This window comes from Xiphophorus maculatus, chromosome 5 (genome assembly GCF_002775205.1).
Source record: "Xiphophorus maculatus strain JP 163 A chromosome 5, X_maculatus-5.0-male, whole genome shotgun sequence".
Taxonomy (NCBI): Eukaryota; Metazoa; Chordata; class Actinopteri; order Cyprinodontiformes; family Poeciliidae; genus Xiphophorus; species Xiphophorus maculatus.
The window spans coordinates 10,952,810-10,970,804 of record NC_036447.1 but is presented as its reverse complement, the minus strand read 5'-3'; the positions used below and the strand labels follow the sequence as shown (position 1 = coordinate 10,970,804).

Genomic DNA, 17,995 nt, shown 5'->3' with positions numbered 1-17,995 from the left:
CTAAATTTACAGACGGGCAATCCTGGCAGAGTAACAGAGAAATAGTAGCAAAAAATAAATAAATACCTGGAATACAGAATATTGATACATTTTGCGACGTGGTGCCTTATTGTATTCACAGCATCTTCTTATTGAGCTCCTACTTCCTGATAGAAATAAAGGAGACAATTCTTTGTGGTGGATATGAGATTTTCTCTTAGCAATAAAAGACGGACTCCTCAGAGGTTGGCAGGATAACAAAATAACAGGAAGCTGCCAGTGTGTTGGAGTATTATTTTGAGTTTAATGTGCCACTTTCTAAATTCAGCCACTCTCATGTTTACTTGCTGGTACCTGGGATGAAAATAACAATCTGCCTGTTGTTTGTCTCCACTGGAAATAGGATTACATTTAGAAAGTCACAGACAGTGCATGCGTGATCATCATTTTGGATTAATTAGTTTGTAAATCTGCCTTTGTGCTTCAACTGGATTTGTTCTTATCATTAACAACTCTGCAAAGATTAACTTCTGATAATCACAGACCATTTGGAGACTTCTCAGACTTCTCTGCCCTGGAGCAAACAAAGTGTTCAGAGTAAATTGTTAGGCACATTCAGGCTGAAAGTGAATAGAACTGTTGCATTATTTCCTTAACAACATGCAGCACAAATATAATTTATTCTGTCTACTGTGAAAGCTTTGGGAAAATGATGCATTTGCAATTCATAAATCTGAGGTCTGAGTCATCACCCTGCCACTCAAACTGCTGCCACACACACACACCGTTACTCTGCATCCTTGTTAATGTTGTTTACAAGGAATGTTTTCTGTGGGAGTCCCAAAAATATGCCTACAGGGGATAAGTATGCATGCATCACCTTTTTGCGAGACGCCTTCCTGGTGTCACATTATGAAAAGTCCCTCAACAGGAGGTCTAAGCAGATTGGACGCAGGGAAATCTGAATGTATTGTAAATGATCCAATATTTTCAACAGTTCAAGTAGAAATCCAAACCACATGAAAAGTTAAGATGTTGCTGTTCAGACTTTTCTGAGCTCAAATTTTGTTGCTTATTTCTCTTTTTTTTTCAAAGTCCAAAAGATAACTTTTGCCTCAGGTAAGAACATCCAGCTTTGGAAAAAAGGATTCCCGCCGAAAATGCACTGATAAGTTGTTTTCGATGACTGTATTTGGTCAATTTTCACATCAGTGAATGCACCATGTCAGAGTGCAAAAAGTTTATGTTAACTACAAAATTTTTTGGCAAGTAGGTCAGTCTGTAGAGGGCATATCCAAAGTAAGGCGTTCCTCAAGGAACACACCTGAATGTGCAAGTAAACTCGAGCACAATACATGATTGGATAAGCACGTAACCCTAGCCATCACTCAAGGTTTTAGTGGTTTCAACTATCAATTTCAGAAAAAAATGACAAGGCAAAAGTTGTACAATACGTTTTTTAATTTCTGTCCTAGTTATTAAAACAATATTCAAAATCTACCGTGAAAGAGATATCTATTGTTCATGCAATCAATAAACTACACTGCCTATACAACTGAAAGGCGAGAGCTTACATGTAAAGCCAATGTGTTGCCAACTGCAACATTAAAACTGATGTAAATGTTTGTTTTCATATTTTTTCTGTCCAAACAACACCCAGCCGCTCAAGTTGTTCAATTCAGATAATCAGAAAACAAGAGAAACTGCAGAGCTTCCTAAGGTGCTGTTTGTCACTTTGGCCTGACATGACACCATCATTCTTCACACTGAGGCTAAGTGAGCAGCTAACAGCCAAATAGGATTGGGATTGGCCCATGTAGGTCAAGGCAGGCAAATGCTCCAACTGCTTGTTCTGAGTCTTTGTTTCTATTTCTGCTGAATCTGTCTTCATCCAAAGCTGTCCTCATTCACTGGTGACCCAAACAGAGAAGAACCTCAAATGCTTTAGATGTTTTCATGCTTTCACAACCAGAATGTGAATCACACGCATGATCATCTTGGGTCAGAATGTTTTCCTTCCTTCCCTACTTTTCTTGAGCTTCCTAAAGAAGACAGGAAGAAAGAAAAATAGAAAATACAACTAAATATGATAGATAAAACATTTTGTGAAAAAATAGGGTAGCCATTAAGTATGTAGCTTTTAAATAGATTCATTTTTGTTAATCAAGAAAAATTTAAAGGTGCATAACCAAAAAAAATTTTTTTTACCAATTTTTGTCGCTAAGAAAAAGATACTCTGTAAAAAAAACCTTCTCTGGTTTATGGTAAGATACCATAAACTAAATAAGTTTATAGTATTTTACATAATAAATACCAGAATTTTATCATATAAATACTGAGAAAAAGTTAGGACTCCTTTGGCTGAAATAACTTCCATGGATGTTTCTCATACACACCTACCAATCTGAAATCAGTGTGAGAGTTTAGCTTTTCATTTTTTTTGTAAACTCCCAGCCATTCATTGTTGGGGTCGGTGATTTGTTTTGGGTAATTGTCTGGTTGCAGGGCTCAGTGTTCGATTATCATTGAATTCATGATGGATTCTGTGACAGTGAGGTGATCAGGTCCTGATGCAGGAAACCATCCCCAAATTCTGACATAAAGTACAGTTGGTATGGTGTTGTTTTTCCTGAAATCCTGCATTTGGTTTATATTAATAACATTCTCTGTTCGAAAGGATTCAATTTTAGATGGTTCTGTACAAAGAAAGTTTGAGCAGAACAAAAGTATCATTCTTCGTCTCCATTCTCTCTCGCATACATCCATCCTCATGTTTTCTTGGAAAGGAAGGCTTTCCTCCTTGCACAGGTCACACCAAAATTCAACATTGGTTGTCTCGGAATCCAGACATGCATTTCAACATCAAGGGTGGCAAGAACCTGTGGGCACCATAAAAACTTTGGGGGTTTTTAGTGCTTCTTCTTTTAGCACTTTGCAGTCCTCTCTAAGGTAGAACTTGTCTGGATGGCCAGACCCGAGAATGCTGACAGCTGTTTTGAACGTCGCGAAACGTCAGGATAGTGAGAATGTGTCTGACAAGCGGGAACAGAGACACAAGGTCAAAGCTGATTGATAATTTTACTACAGCAGTAAAAATGTTGACAGCAGCACATAGATTTTATTTTGCATTTTGACAGACTAATTACAAAGTCATCAGGTGTTATTTGAATAAATAATAGGGTACATTTGTGTTTTATTGGTAATCTACACAAAAACTTTGCACACATTTTCAAAAGTTTAAAATGCTTTACTTGACTGTGAGCAGTCTGGTAGCACAGTGCATGAGCTGCTTACTTCCCCAGAGAAAAGCACATGCTGTATTAGTGAGCAGCAACAATGATCAAGTGCATTAAAAGACGAAACATGGCATTTTTGAAATTACTCATATTTAAAATTTTAGATTAAGCATTCACTTCACAACTCTTTCCATCTTTTGCTGCAATATTGTTTCGAATAAGTTATCTGCTTTCACTTTTTGTATAGGTTCTGTTTTTCACTGTCAAGCTACTCCATCCTGAGCCTTCAGGGTAGCATATGTGAGTTGTATAAGTGAGCAACAGTCTGTGCCAGGAGATCACCCACAGACACACACACACACGCGCCCCCCCGCCCGCACACACGCGCACACACACGGAAGCTGTGATAAAGCCAAAACGAGGGTAGAGGTTATGTAATTGATGGTCGAGAAATAACCCGGCCTTAGTCTTATTAGCTGTAATCTGTTAGCCTCAGGCTCACCTGCATTACATCACTGACACTTGAAGCTAAACCTTACTCTCTGTCTGCACAGTGTCAGCTCTGGCTGCTGCTGAGCTGTGACCACCCACACTGATCGCTACCAAGAGGGAGTCGAAAGAGTTTAAAACTGAGGAAAAGATAGGAAGGAAGAGTTACATGCAACAGCTGCATTTGTGAGCGAATATGTGGAAATAAATGACAGAAAATATATAATATTGTAGTAAAACAAAGCTTTATAAAAGCCAGAAAAGGTCTTGTTGCATGAGTTTTGGGAAAAAAGAGAAAATCATGAACACCTTTTTTTAAATTTTTCTAAGCAAATATTTTTTCAATTGATGAGATACAGACACTGTGATTTGTTTACAACTTAAGATATTAGATATTTTATTCACGAATCAAACAAATGTTCCTAAAAGATCAGGGGAGGGAGCCACAAACGTTACATGTATCATGTTCCAGTAGTTCCTGTGGACCTTGCAGTGCATATACAGTACAGTATGGTTGCCTGTGGGTTCTGGAGAACATGTGACCTGTTCTTCATTGGCGCTCTACAAAGGAGTGGTGACAGATTGAGGACACCAAGATCTCTCCAAGTTCCATGTTTGTGGAGGCTTTTTAATCTCTACATGAGTTCATCTTCACAAGACGACTGTTTCAGATAACATCTAATTTTTATGTAGGCAGATTTTTTTCAATTGTTGACTTATGACTCTATAATTTAGTGTTAATTTATTTTCCTCTTTCATTACTGGATATTACAGCCAGGAGTGTTTAATGTTTTTTGGATATTTGTAATTGTTTTTTCTATCCTGGAATTCACATTTAAAGCGCCTACACACTTTTTTTCCCCTGAAATCAGACTGCTTTCACTTGTTTTCGCCTGTGTCCACTATAGTTTGACATGAACAATGTTTATGAGTAGCACCAGCCTTAAGAGAAACCTGACCTGTAATTTCATCCTAAGCATCGTTCTTTGTGAGCTTGTGGAGCATTTAACACTATTCCTGAAGGAGTCTGACATGTCGGATTTATTTCTGCCCTTCCTGTTCTCTTTGTGTCAGAAATGCTGTAAACGCCAGCTTTACTGCTGGCAAAGCATCTGTGTCAGCGCTTCAGTAACTTTAATTACTCTCAGATACGCTAAAAAAATAAAGTTGGGGAGACATTTATTTTGAGCAGAAGGCAGCAAGTTTAAAGGATAAAAATGATTGGATTACATCACGCACATTGGGAAAAGGTCAAAAACAATTTATTGTGCTGCTCAATCACTTTTTGTATCATTATTAGCAGTAAGTTTCGCAACTGAGGTGTACTGCAATTCCTCTGCTTTTGATAAATCAGATTCAAACAGGTTTACTTTTTTTGGATACTATTTATTTCACTTTAATTTTTGTACATGCTTGTACGAAATGGCTCGTATGTAAAAAAAAAAAAAAATCTAATTTAAAAAGAAAGCGTAATATTTTTTGGAAACTTTGTAAATAATCTTCCCATGCAGGTTATCTGGAAACCTTTGAATGCGACCATTATCAAAGTCTCAAAATTTATCTTGACTCACTATCAGATGTTTAACTAACTGGCTGTTGCACTATCAGTTCAGATTTGACGCTTCCACTTTGTCCTGCAGCTGCTCTAGACATACCAGCGCCTGTGAAATCAAACCTTTTACCTTTTCATCTGCATGCATACCTTGTTTTTGGTTTAATTCTCCAAGTAGTGGAACTTGTCATGGGAGTAAATGTGTTTTAAGACACTGACTTTGCTTTTTTGCTTTGCCGATTTATTTGGAGGTGTTGAAATGTTGGTTGAAGAGGTTTAGCAATATTTCCTGAATTGTTCTTGTGTGCCGGCTGATATTTCTGATTATCTGATACATTCATGTTGCACTTCCTCTCCTGTCTCTGCACAGTTTAAAGATCGCTTGTCTTCAAGCTCCTTAAAATTCCCAAAGTTTCCCACCAAACCTTTTTATCACTGCTGTGTGTCTCTCTCTTATTTAGAGATCACTTGTAAACCGACTTCTGGATGAGACAAAAAAAGGCACAACAGGAATAGGTTTTCCAAAGAACACTCATTTTCTTCTAAGTCTTTTTAGAACATGTATTTAGATTTTAGTGATACAAGGGGAAAGTCTGTGAGGTCCCCAACAAAATGTCCATCAAGATTTTTTGCGTAATTTCAAGTGTAGCAATTTTTTTCCCAAAATGAAGTTATTGTGAAGAAAAAGTGCAGTTTCATATAGTTTACCTCTATTGACTTTTTAACAGTTTTTCTTAATAAATTCCATCTTGAATAGATGTCAGAAATGTACCTTTATTAATATTTTGAACACTTTCAGCATCAAGAAAACATTTTTTTGCTGTTTGACTGTAACCTTTTCTAATAATTTTTAAATATTCAGTCAGAAAATATTATTTTTTTCAACTCTACAAAAAAAGGATAAAAAAGTCTGTTATTATTTTCTTACATATGAGGCAATTTAGTAAATACCGATCTGCAACAAAAACAGCTTTTTAAAAGCCTTTTCACGAGTTTTTATATAGTTAAAACCAGATACATACAGTACTGTACACTCTCACTGTCTGACATTAAATCAAACTAAGACTTTTACTGCCTTTGGTCAGTATTTCTATTTGCTAAATACCAGAATAATGAGAGAGTTTAATAATAATATGTGTAATGAGATTACACATATTATTTTGCATGGCTTCCTTTAAAAAACGGATAACTTGAGTTTCTTGGTATCCCACATCTAACAATAATTTGCTAGAATTTTGTCTCTGTGTGTAATTTGCAAACTGTAATCTGGTCATTTCAGAGTAATGGCTTTATTCTCCCTGAGTGGCTTTTCAGTCCATGTTTATCTACCTACTTCCAACAGAATCCAACAATGTATTTTGCTTTTGTCCCACGGTTAAAGCACACATCAAATCTCATCTCTGGGACACAGAATCCATCTCTTTGCTGATGTCCAGACATTTCCAAAACATTTATACCTACATAAACTGAACCATCAGGCATCTGACATTTGGACACAAGGACAAATTTCTCTTGAGGATGACCACCATTCTCTTACTCATGTCTTGACAGCTTTCTTTAGATTTTTTGATAAGTTCCATAAATTAGTGTGTTACTGGCGGTGCCCTAACATTGGTGTGCATCCAATTATCTCAATTAATGAGAGGCCATCAAAGAGAGGACATTGTCATCTGGGCTTTCCCAAATAATTCAAAGGCATAATAATGTCACTATGCATAAAAGCTCTGAGTATAAAGAAGGTAAACATAAATAATGTTGGGAATAATAATGTCAAACTGGAAAAGTTTGATGTTAATGTCAGAGAGTGAGATGGCTTTGTTCTGCTTGGAGGTAAATAAATGGGATACGTTTCCATCATGTGGTGAAAGTAGAAAATTACACTTTGGTTAAACTTGGTGCTTAACTCCTCACACAGGTATCCTAAACACTGACTGCATCTTCTCTGCATGTTTCCCAGATTAAAAGTGCAAATGAAAGTGAAACATTTAAAGAATGTGAGTGTGTGATGGAGCCAAATGAAAGACTAGTGGAACCGACCTTGTGAGTTTTGATACCAACATCCCTAGAGTTAGATATGGAGACAAGGATAGACACACACACTCACACGTGTCTCCTGTTGCACAGTGACACGTAGTCTAAGATTGCTGATTGTCCAACTTCTGAGGAGCACCTGGACGATTCCCACAAAGCTTCCAATCACAACCCACAGAAGTGGCTGCAGTCTCTGCTGGCAGCCATGAGGCAACCGTCACAGATAGAGTAGAGGGGACAGAAAAGAACAGACACAGTGTCCTGGGCTTTCCTTGCTCGGCTTTCTCTGTGCCTTCTTCCCTGTGAGCTAAATTGGTCCAAACATGCTGGTCACTCTGTGTTTGACCCTTCTGGTGTCCTCTGTCATTGCCGAAAAAGAAAAAGGTAAGTTGCTTCATATTTTCTCTGAGTTTTTCTGTGCATCTTCTCTAGAATGTTTCCACTCTGATAACACATTGAACAGCTTTGTGCCTCCCTTAAAGCAACGAGCCACTAGAGATTACTCCTCCTGTGTGTCAATCAGGATATTTGTTCAAGATTCTGATCTGACTATTTGAAGGTCAGGTATTTGCTAATACTGAGTCCCATTTTGATATTTGTGAAATATGCTTAGAAATAATAACAGAGTACTTTAAATTAGAATTACATGGTCTACATTAGTATTAAAATGGTATCCAACTTAACTCATGATTTTCTGGACATTATAGTATCCCAAATCAGTTTTTCTTTTCAGGAGCAACATCTTTTTTTACCAACCACAAAACAGAAAAACTTGTATCTTGCTCCAGTGTTATTAAGAGGAACAGTTTGCTAAAATCTAACATTAACATGTTTACTCTCTGTTCTGATAAAACATATTTTATTGAGGTTCCAGTTAATTGTGCATCGATACAATTTGCTGAAAAAGTTGTTCTAATTTAAAAAAATTAACGCTTTGCTTTAAACGTCTTAAAATTTGATGTGTAGTGTTTCTGTTACTCTCTAATCACCTCGCCCACAATAACAAGTGATCTCTGAATATAGAGCACATGGAAGCTGGAAGCTACAGCAGCTATTGTGGCCTTGTCACCATGCTGGGTAAAAACACTTTATGCCATGTCGTGTTATGTTTTTGATTCGCAGAAAGTGACGTTCCAAAGCTTGATGATATGAAAGCTGTTAAAGCCTTCATCGACTCTGCTGAAGTGGTGGTCATCGGATTCCTGGAGGTCAGAGAAGTTAATGATGCCTTCAGAAGTCAGCTAATCAGGAGACGGTATCAACTGATTATATTAGAGAAGTGGAGGATACATGGCTTTCATATTTTCTTTCAGAAGAAATCTTAAAACTGTAGTGTGGGTCCTTTTAACTCTGAAAACCCCTTAATAAGGCCCAGTGCAACCAACTGACCTCACAAATCACCTCATTAGTAAACAGACTCCACTTATGTGTAATTTAATCTGACCATAAATCCAGTTGATCTGTGAAGTCCTTAAAGGTTTGTTGGAAAACATTAATAAACAAGCAGCATAATGAAAGCCAAGGAAGAGAGAAGACTGGTCAGGGAGACAGTTGTGGAGAAACAGAGTTATTAAGATGATATCCTGTTGACCATATAAGGCATAAATGGAGATTCTCATCACAGCTGAATCCCGATCCTTGGATATTTACATCATATCATCCTCTTTCTTTGCCCTTGCTCATGTTAAATGATTAAAGCCACTAGTGTCACATCCTAAACAATATGATAATTGCCCATCGCTACTGCAAACCCACCAGGACATGGCGGTCAACAGGCTGGGTAAAAACATTATTGAGGAAAGCAACCAAGAGGTTCATGGTAACTCTAGAGGAGCTGCAGAAATACAATGCTCAGGTGGGAAATCTGTTGACAGCTATTTGTGATACATGTCAAAAACCTGACCTGGCAGAAAGAAAGTCGTTGAAAAGAACAATTCTGGGAAAGATGAAAAATGTGATGTCTAAAAAGCAGCCATTCTTAACCTGATCATTATAATACTATATTCTCACAAATAGATTTTGATGAATGATATACTTCCTGTCACCACATCTTTGGCAGAGAAGAGACAGTGTCCTTCTGTCCAAACCTCTTTGGCCAGACGCTGCTTGTGTGGGAAGATGGAAGAACTAACAGGAAATACATACTAAGACTTGCGGGATTGGCTCAGCAGACTTTTATGTCCACAACTGCAAAGTGCAGGGAGGAGGTTCATGAGGAGGAGAATGGAGTAGCAAGAGCATCTGAGGATAGCACGGAGCTGGATGCTGGAGGCAACATGAGACCAAAATATTGGAGCAGTGACTCACAAAGAATGATCACACGGAGGCTTCAAAATGAAAAATCAGATTGCCAGAGCTCATAAAACAGTGTCTCAAAAATAGCAATGATTCACCCCTCTTTGAGGCAGCCTCCATTTTTCTCTTTAACTTTTCCACTTCTTTTCCCACCGACAGTCCACAGTGTTCCCTGCAACCTCAGACAGTCTTGGCCAGGTTACATAAGATTTATGTCAGAGTGATTACAATCTCATGGAAGACATTCAGCAGTAGAGGCCAAGACGGTGTAGACGAATGTCATGAAGACACACTTTTGAAGAAATAAGAATGGATGGTGTGATAAGAGAAGATTGACACTATCTTTTCTTTTTTTAGAATGAGGAGAGCTTTGGATACGAGGAACTTCTGGCAGTTTCACAGAAAGTTGACTTTGTCCCTGCAGCCATTTGCACAGTGAAGGAAGTGTGGGCTGACTTCAGCATCTCTTCAGGAACCATCAGCCTCTTCAGAAAAGTGCCTCAAACCATTTAAAGGGTTTATGCATGTCTTTATTATTAGGGATACAGGAGTTTTTATGATGATGATGATTCTAACTTTGTCCCACGTATCTATCTTGTGATCTAGGCAGATAATCATCAGGAGAACCTGGTTCTTGCTGAGGCCAAGACGTTAAACTCTGATGGACTTGTGAACTTCATCTCCACCAATGAGATCCGATACATCACAGAATACGACCAAGTGGTGAGTAGGGGTGCTAAATTAGAAAAAAATAAACTTCAGTACTAATACTAAGAAAAATATTTTATATTTCATACCAATTCTGATATTGCTACTGCATTGTTTAAAAGCTCTGGAGTCTTTCGAAGAAAAATTAGAAAAATGCACCCAATTACAATCAAATAATATGCAATACACAATGTATTTTTTTAATTAACACAAAATCAGTGATGACTCAAGTCAAGACAAAAATGACAATTATTTTCACAATATATTTTATAAGCTCCAAATAAAAAATAGGAGGGAAACAGTAGCTCAAAATTGAAAACATTCAAACGGTGTCCTGCAAAAGTATTTAAAACACTTGAATATTCCAATTTATATACATGAACTTTAATGTTTTTTACTGAATTCTATTGATAGACCAAGACAAAACATTCCATAACTGAACTAGAGGGAAAGGGCTTTAAAACGTGTTCATGACTAAAAGTCCAAAAAGTGGATCTCTCATTTATATTCAGCCACTCAGTCAGCACTTTGTTGGACCACCTTTCACTGCGGTTACAACAGCAGATATTTCAGGGTATGTTTTGACCAGCTTTCCATATTTCATGTGCAATGTTAATTCTCCACCACAGATGTTGTTTTTTTTGTGTCCAAAAAAACCCCATCTGGTTTCACCTGACTAAAGTCTTCCTACATGCTTGCAGAGTCCCCTGAAACCATTCAGCCAGATAGATTCTTCCAGCTGAGCCGTGGATCTCAGCAGCTCCTCCAAAGCTACCGATTAATCAGATTAATTAATCTGATTAATCTGATAATTAATCTATTATTATAATCGGATTATTCTCTGATTAATAATCTCCTTGCTGTTTTTTTCAGTTTAGGTGGAGAGCAATGTTCAGGGTTTCATGTTGCTGTTTGTTCTCTAACAAACTTCTGAGGCCTCAGAACAGCTGGATTTATAATACACAAGAGGGTTGTTTGCCTCTTGTGTATTATAAACAACTTTGGAACTAATTAGTTGCAAGGGATTCAATTTAGAAAAAGAATAAAGGAAGCTGAGTACATACTGTATGTGAACCACTAAACATTTTTAAATTCATGTATCATTTTCCTTCTACTTCACAATTATGCATTGCTTTGTAATGGTCTGTCAACTAAAATCCCAGCCAGGTTTGTGAGTGTAATGTGATCAAAAATGGAAAAGGTTGCCATGCATGAATACTTTTTCAAGTGCTGCAAAACAGATGGTCAAGTTAGAGGCCCTTAAAGAGCTCTACAAGTGGAAATAGTATGTCTGGCATCTTATCGGTCTCATGATGTTCAATTGCCTCTCTTTATTTTCCCAGACAGCTGTGGGCCTGTTCAATTCAGAGGTGAAGACACACCTTGTGATCTTTGCCAACAGGGGGAATAAAGAATATACCGAGCTCAAGGAGAGACTGGGAGCTCTGGCCCCCGAGTTCACTGGCAAGGTGAAGAGATTCCTGAAATACATTTTTCTAGAGAAAAATAGGTTCATGTTAAACTTCACTTTATAGATGTCAGTGGGTTCAGACAGAAGTATTTTGGCAATTAAAGTAAAAGTGTACTCCCAGTAGGCTTTATGGACATTCTGTCCTAGATAAACAAAGAGATCAAACGTCTGATGTAATTAAACTTCTTTGCTCCAGTTCTTATTTGTGCTTATCAACGGAGGCGTAAAGTCCAATTCCAAGTCACTCAACTACTTTGGCCTGAAGTCAACAGACCTGCCTCGTGTCGGGATCTATGATAGACATTCCGACATGAAGTGGCTCCTACCTGAAGGAGAAATTTCCACAGAGCGTGTGCGGGACTTCTGTCAATCTTTCCTAAACGGAGAACTGAAGGTGAGCCATTATCTGAAACCTATCAGTGTCATCATCACTTTCTATGAATAATTTTTAACTGTGTGAATACATAAAAAATGATATCAAACATTATGAAAAAAATAAATATAACAGACACCCACTTCAATGACTGCTTAATACAAACCAACTTTGGTGGAACTTTAGTGCAGTTGATTGCACAAATACTTAATAATTATCATCAAAAAATAAGTATTTCATTATTTTTTCTAAAGTGAAGGGAAAAAAACCAGTGGAAAGAAAAAGTGACATGCAGAAAACAAATTCACTTGGCATCTTAATGTATTCCAGACTAGTTGGTTATGAGGGCTAAAGCTAAGAGCTACACTGAAACCCAACACTAATGCATTTCCATTAACCACGTGCACAAATTGGAGTTACAAAAATAAATTGGAGTAATAGAAACATTTCCCAGAAACAATTTTGAAAACAGTCACACTTTTAGATGAAAACATACTGCAAGAGGATGTGGTGGCTTTAGGGTTTGTGCTGCCTTTTGTAAGTTAAGCTGGACCAGCAAGGTTGAAAACCGCACTAGAACGCCCCCTGGTGGATATTTTGTTATGTTTTGGTGACGCTAAAAAAGAAAATAGATCCAAGATGGTGGAACGCATCACGAAACAGTTCATGATTTAAGCTGATTATTATCCTTATACGTTGTGTTTCAGACAAGATTTGTTCGTAAGTATTGGTTAATTGTAAAAGCAATAATTGTCTCTTTGTTTTATGTAACTGGTGTAAATAATTGTACGCTGGAGTCAATTAGGAAAAGGTTTTTATTTTTAGCTAGCAGCAAGAATGGCTAATTTGCGATGTTCGTTGGCTAATACTCAGTCTTGTATGTTTCAGTTTACGAAGGCCAAAGTGATGGCAGTGGTCAGAGGCCACTCTTCAATAAACAAGTAAAAAAGAAAGATGTTTGGTTATTGGAGCGTCGTTGTCAGGCTGTCTAGCTGCTGAAAACTGGAAATCTTAGGGCGAGGACAGCACAGGTTTATTAAAACATTCTAACATTAATAGAATATTGACAAATTCTTGCGCACATTTGTAAAGAAAAGTCAGCTACTAACGTTCTTGAAAATGTGATTTTTTTAATCTAAAGCTTTCTCCAGGTAACATAAGAAAAATTACACAAAAAATGGGTTTAGGAGGCAGTGCAACACAAATGATTTTTAATGTGTGAAATGCATACTCAAAAACAAACATAAAAAAATTACTTTTCAGCGTATTTGTCACAAATCGATAAAGTAGTGCTCTTAAATCCCTCTCCTGGTAAATCCATCACTCTGACCTGAAGTTCTTCACATGTGAATTTCTCAATTAGCGGCGTACGTCCTCTTATTGCTGTATCTGTTGTAAGTAATCATTAGCTTCAGTCTAAGTTACTGCCAAATTAAAAATTACAACTTTTATATTTTTTAATAAGCTGGAAACAATTTAAATTCATTCCTTGCATAATAGAAGCATCTATATGATTTCCTGGCTATAATTTTCTATGTGTGTGTGGGCGGGCATGAGTGCATGAAGGCGTGTGTGTGTTTGTGTGCCAGTTAAAACACAGGAACCAGCACAGCTGGGCGTAGCAGTTTGGAGGCAAACTGAAGGACGACAGTTTGTGGCTCAATGCTCTCAAAGCAAACTGTCTCCATAGCACCTCAGCATGTAGAGTGGAAAACAATTTTTAAAATACCTGGAGAAGATGGATACAAGTCCTTCTGCTGGTGTAAATCAGAATTCATCATATTTAACTTTGAATAAACAACAGGCTGAGGTGTTAGGTGCAATACAATAGTGAACATAGCATTGCTTCCTTAATCAAATCTACACTTCATAAACAGTCACTTTGTTTCAAAAACAAACATCATGACAGTGAAATCATGGGATTTTATTTTTGTTTTTGGTATTAAGACGACCTTCCGGTTCAGTGTTCTTAGCTCAGTCCATCTTTTCCAACTTTGAGCAGCTTCCCTTGAGCACCTTTATTAAAGCATCTTGTTGGCATGACGCTGCCACCACCATGTTTCACTGCATTTGGACCAAAGTCTCATTTGACCTGAGCATCTACCGCAACATATTTGTGTGTCCGAAGACTTTTATTTGAAAAACCATTTGGAAATCGGCTACTACTTTCTTTCCCCTGCACAGTAATGTAATGCTCTGGGATGGCGTTTCAAGTAAGCACATATTCAAATACACTGAAAAGAATGAACTGAATAAAATGTCAAAATATTCAAGAAAAAATAATACTTTTATCACTTAGCTAAAGCTGTTGTGGAAAACAGGATACACGTTAACTTGTACAATATGTGCAATTATATGTCACTCACTAAATCCTTTCTTTTATTTTTCAGAAGCAAGCAGGAGAAGAGGCCAAAACAGAACTGTAAAACTCACCCCAAATGTAACCGATTTATTAAACATCAAAATAAAAACAAATATATGAAAAACAGAACTCCTGACTCTACTGTCATGCGATTTCCTTTCTTCAGCACAGGTAATGAGGTGAAAAAAAAAATTGTGTTTACATTCACCTGTTTGTTGGTGCATGTCAGGTTTTGTCTGTTTACAGAAGTGTGAGCCAGTCTACGGTCTGGTTAGGCAGCCACAGGTCACTGGCCACAAGTTGCAGTGATGTGGTGGAGTTTGATATTCTGTCTGCAAATGTTAACTTCCAAACCACAACACACCAACCTCAGGGAGACTGACAGAAAGCAGAGTGGGAAGACGGGAGTGGAGGGAGGCAAGACAGAGTTGCTATTGCTGGTTTTATTCATTCTGTGTGGTATAGTATACAAAAAATAGGAAGATCAGGCCAATTTCGAAATCCTCATTAAAAACGCTAAGAAGCCACATTTGTAGCAAATACACACATTGAAGAACTGGGGCATCTAAATTAAAAAAGAAATCTCTATATTTGTCTTGAGAACATATGTGGTTCTCTAAATGTGAAGCAAAAGTACGATTATTTCGCCGTAAAACCTGCAGAAACTCAGTAAAAGAACAACAGATGGGCTGTAGACATCAAGAGAGAAGAAAAGTTTGGGCTTGTCCCAAAAATAATCTGTCAAGCAAGACGGGAATTTCAAGGCCCAGACTGGGATCAGTATAATTAGTAGTGCTGCGCTGCCAAGCGGATACATCCGGTGGAATCAGGGAAGCCTGGCAGGTGACCGTTTCTCAGAGACCAGATGGAAATATGCAGTAAGTAACGCCTGCCATTCGATTTTGTTTGTGGTGGCGAGTGAGGCAGCTGACGGAGAAGACTAATGTAAAGCTGAGAGGGGTCAAAGGGATCGGACTTGAAGGTGTGGCTTTGGTTTTATAACATCTGATGGTGAAGAAAAACTGTCCCATGTTGTTAGTTTGTTTACTCTTTTGGCAGAACACCACATTTCATTTTATTTTTTTACATTTTATTTAATTATTAATGTATTTATGTTACTACATTGTGGTTAAAAGCATTAAAAGAACAGAAGAACAGATTTCTTCTGTTCTTAAATGTGTCATGTCCTAGAGGACAATTTGTTTTCATCTGCATAAGAACTACAATTTCTGATAGCAGTTATTTTCCTGCAAAGCAACAATCTGAAACATCTGAAGCTACACAGAAATTGTTTGAAGATGACAAGATTGATGTTCTGGAATGGCCCAGTCAAAGCCTAGACATTGATCTGATAGTCAAACTTGATTGAGAGAGACTCTGATGTGATTGCCACTGAAAGTCTATACTGACTTGAAGGGGAAGAATATTTACGCAATCACTTATTATCTTAATGGGTTTTTGTTGTTGTAGAAATCAGTTTTCACTTTGGCATTGAAGGTTTTTTATTTTTGTTTTTGTAAAAGAAAAAAAAAGCCATTTTTTTTTTTTGTGATTGATTTGCAAAAGAAATATAAAGGTCAAATATCCAAGGAGGCAAATATATGGTATAGATACTGTCTACTGCTGCAGCTGCTTGAAGTCTTTTATTATTCCAGATAAAGAACTCTAAGAACATGCTTTTGTTCAAGAGATAATTCAAAAATAATTCCCCATTATTATTGTTGTACTGCTGTTTTATTGTAACTTGCTGTATCAAATATAACCAGAACAATTCATATAAATATCAAAAACTAAAATAAATAGTGTTACAATTTGTGCACTTAGAGTGATTATATAGTCATCTATAGGTATTTTGATCTCATCCTACCAGAACATAATTCTGCAACCTGATTTCCTTCTCCTGTATGACTCGTGTCAAACTGCAAATGGGATTTTTTGAGGGCTTCTTCCAACAAATTGCTTCCTTTATGCTACTGATGAGGGATTGAACAGTGAACTGTGAGATGTTCAAAGCTTAGGATGTTATTTCATAACCTGGTTCAAACTGTGTTTTACATCCTTGGTGTGTTCTTTCAAGTTCTACCTTTCCATATTTTTTGGATAGAGGGATTAGAGCAGGATAGGCATTTTAATTACATAATTTTTTTTCTCCTATACCTCAAAATGAATTGAAGAACTAGATCAAGAGAACAGCAAATTATGCAAAGTGTCAAATCAATATAAAACAACAGCAAAATCAACTTAGGGTTTAGTTGAAAAGAGTCAAGTCTGTGTTCTTTCATTTACTTCCTCGTTTTGATCTTTATGTCCATAAGAGAGGATATGCAGATTTCTAATTAGAATATGTCTGAACTTGTTACTGCTAAAACAGAGTAAAATCAATAAAGATGTTCTTTTTGTACCATATTGTTTGTGCTTGAAATTTTCTTTTTTCTCTTTGATAATCCGCCTGTGGGATGATCTCCTTTCAGAATGCTCCTTGCTTAGAAAGAGACAGTTGATGGCACCGAATCTATTCCACAGTTTGTTTCTCCAGTGGACATGTATGGGTCAGCAGGAACATGAAACAACAGAAAATAAGCACTGCTTGTTGCCGAGCTCCACAGGAGAAACTGACCCAAGGCAGAAAAGCCCCAGACACTGTTTTTCCAGCCTCTTCATGGACATTATAGCAATTGTTTTCTACGACTTTGTCCCCCCACACACTCTGAAATGCATCCACAAAAATGGAGATTTGAACCAGACACTGAAATTATACAGCTTATGGTCCAAAACAAATCACTGACACCAGGAATAACGACAGGCTGCGATACATTACGGACACCGAGGTCACTCTGCAGCAGTCTGAGTCTCTTCCCACATGACAGATTAACCTATCAGGGGTCCTCAAGGATATTTATACATGAACCATAAATGGTTGGTGATCTTCACAAGTGCAGCACAGTTCGAGCCAAATTTTCAAGCTCCAAATATTTATTTTTATCAAAAAAAAACCCCAACAAAACGCAGTTACGGTTACTCTTGAACCATATCGTATAAACACAATGCTGCAGCCAAAGCCGCATGCAATATGCTTTGCATCCAACACATGGGGCTTGCCTAAATATACCTCCATATATGCTGAAATACCTCAAGCAAGGCCGTGTGTTGGGCCACAGGTCGGTGTTTGCAAGCCGTGGTCGTGCTCTGGATGTCTCCAGGTCCCGGGCCAAGTAGAATCTGGAAATAGGGACTGACTGCGGTTTGAGACAGACTGAGCAGCACTCTAATTAAGCTCTGTCGCATAATGAGGCTCACTGCTGTTCTGTGTCACTCGATTAGTAGCTTGCGGTAGTCTGAAGCTATAGTTTGGGGTTTGTGGGGGTGGGGGATCACATCTGGGGCAAAGAGTGTAGGAGCACAACAGTGATGGGACGAGAAGCAACCTTGTTGTAGAAGACGCAGCATTCCACTGGGTCTCCTTGATTAGAATCCAATTGCATCTTAGGGGTATTTTGTG

At 37.7% G+C, this 17,995-nt stretch overlaps 1 protein-coding gene across 1 annotated transcript; it reads left to right on the top strand.

Annotated features, from left to right (window-relative positions):
• Nucleotides 1-7,467: 7,467 nt before the first annotated feature.
• On the top strand, nt 7,468-14,625 carry erp27 (endoplasmic reticulum protein 27). Its single transcript, XM_014472512.2, has 7 exons — nt 7,468-7,671; nt 8,410-8,495; nt 9,940-10,077; nt 10,189-10,305; nt 11,634-11,759; nt 11,958-12,155; nt 14,525-14,625. Exons 1-7 carry the CDS (start codon nt 7,611-7,613, stop codon nt 14,558-14,560), a joined length of 762 nt encoding a protein of 253 aa, XP_014327998.2. The 5' UTR covers nt 7,468-7,610; the 3' UTR covers nt 14,561-14,625.
• The last annotated feature ends 3,370 nt before the right edge of the window (nt 14,626-17,995 follow it).

Bases quoted from the DNA above. Each gene is read 5' to 3' on its own strand.
- erp27 (XM_014472512.2), top strand. From the start codon at position 7,611: ATGCTGGTCACTCTGTGTTTGACCCTTCTGGTGTCCTCTGTCATTGCC. The intron at 10,078-10,188 runs GTGCCTCAAACC...CTTGTGATCTAG, and splicing joins CCATCAGCCTCTTCAGAAAA to GCAGATAATCATCAGGAGAA. The intron at 10,306-11,633 runs GTGAGTAGGGGT...TTATTTTCCCAG, and splicing joins TCACAGAATACGACCAAGTG to ACAGCTGTGGGCCTGTTCAA.